This window comes from Lottia gigantea, assembly GCF_000327385.1.
Source record: "Lottia gigantea unplaced genomic scaffold LOTGIsca_99, whole genome shotgun sequence".
NCBI lineage: Eukaryota > Metazoa > Mollusca > Gastropoda > Lottiidae > Lottia > Lottia gigantea.
In genome coordinates, this window is record NW_008711185.1 from 584,680 (window position 1) to 585,513 (window position 834).

General features: G+C 28.8%; 1 protein-coding gene across 1 annotated transcript in view; it reads left to right on the forward strand.

Annotated features, from left to right (window-relative positions):
- The window catches only part of LOTGIDRAFT_135618 (hypothetical protein), a gene marked incomplete at both ends in the record, with an annotated part of 14,985 nt that extends 14,747 nt beyond the window's left edge, over positions 1-238 (forward strand). The window contains one exon of the mRNA XM_009069145.1: positions 125-238. Within this exon, the coding sequence (XP_009067393.1) occupies positions 125-238 (114 nt within the window). The remainder of the gene's footprint in view (positions 1-124) is intronic.
- Positions 239-834: the final 596 nt, after the last annotated feature.

An 834-nucleotide genomic window follows, 5' to 3' on the forward strand; every position in this document is an offset into this window, starting at 1 on the left:
CCCGATACATATAAAAAATTTAGAAAACCACTTTAAAACTTGTTCATTGATCCTATTACTAGACCTGCACGATATTTTATTTATTCTTTTAGTAAGCTTTACACTTTCTTCTTTATTTACATAGGAAGTGTTTGATGATTATTTAGAAAGAAAAGCCAAGAAAACAACAGAAAGAGGAATTGATCAGAGTTGTTTAAAATGGACTCCACCAGGCAAAAGAATTCAATCACCATCATAGATTTCCTTTTATTTGCTTTTATCTAGGATCTTAATCTTTTGATTGTTTTATATTTAGAGGGACATAGCCCGGCAATGTTTCTCAAATTTGAAAAATAAATGTCTGAAAAAGATTTATCATGTCTGACATTGTCAGTAATAAATTTCTGAGGAATGAATAACTGGCCTGAATAAAAGGACTGTCTGAACTTTCATTTGACCTAATGTTAACTTGTAAGGGAAAATCTCAGAAGTATAAAAGTGATACATAAAGCTGAAATTGAGCTTGAAATTGATAAGAATAGCCATTAAACTGTCTTCAGCCAAAGAAATGAAATTTCTGACATTACATTTGTATTTGTAAAAGTGAATATTAACTAGACTAATATGCCTGTTGTAAGTAGCAGACAATAACATTTAAAATAAAACAAAGTTTCTACTGTAAATTGGTTTGACAAGAAAATTGTATTTGAATTACATGAATGAACTGTTTTGTAATGTAATAAAGTTCTGTTTTTCCTCTTATTTAATTCTGTCTTACAGGAACATATTAGAAAATTCCTTGGAGATATAACATGTACTTTAACAAGAAACTAATTATATCTCTTGACCTGCATA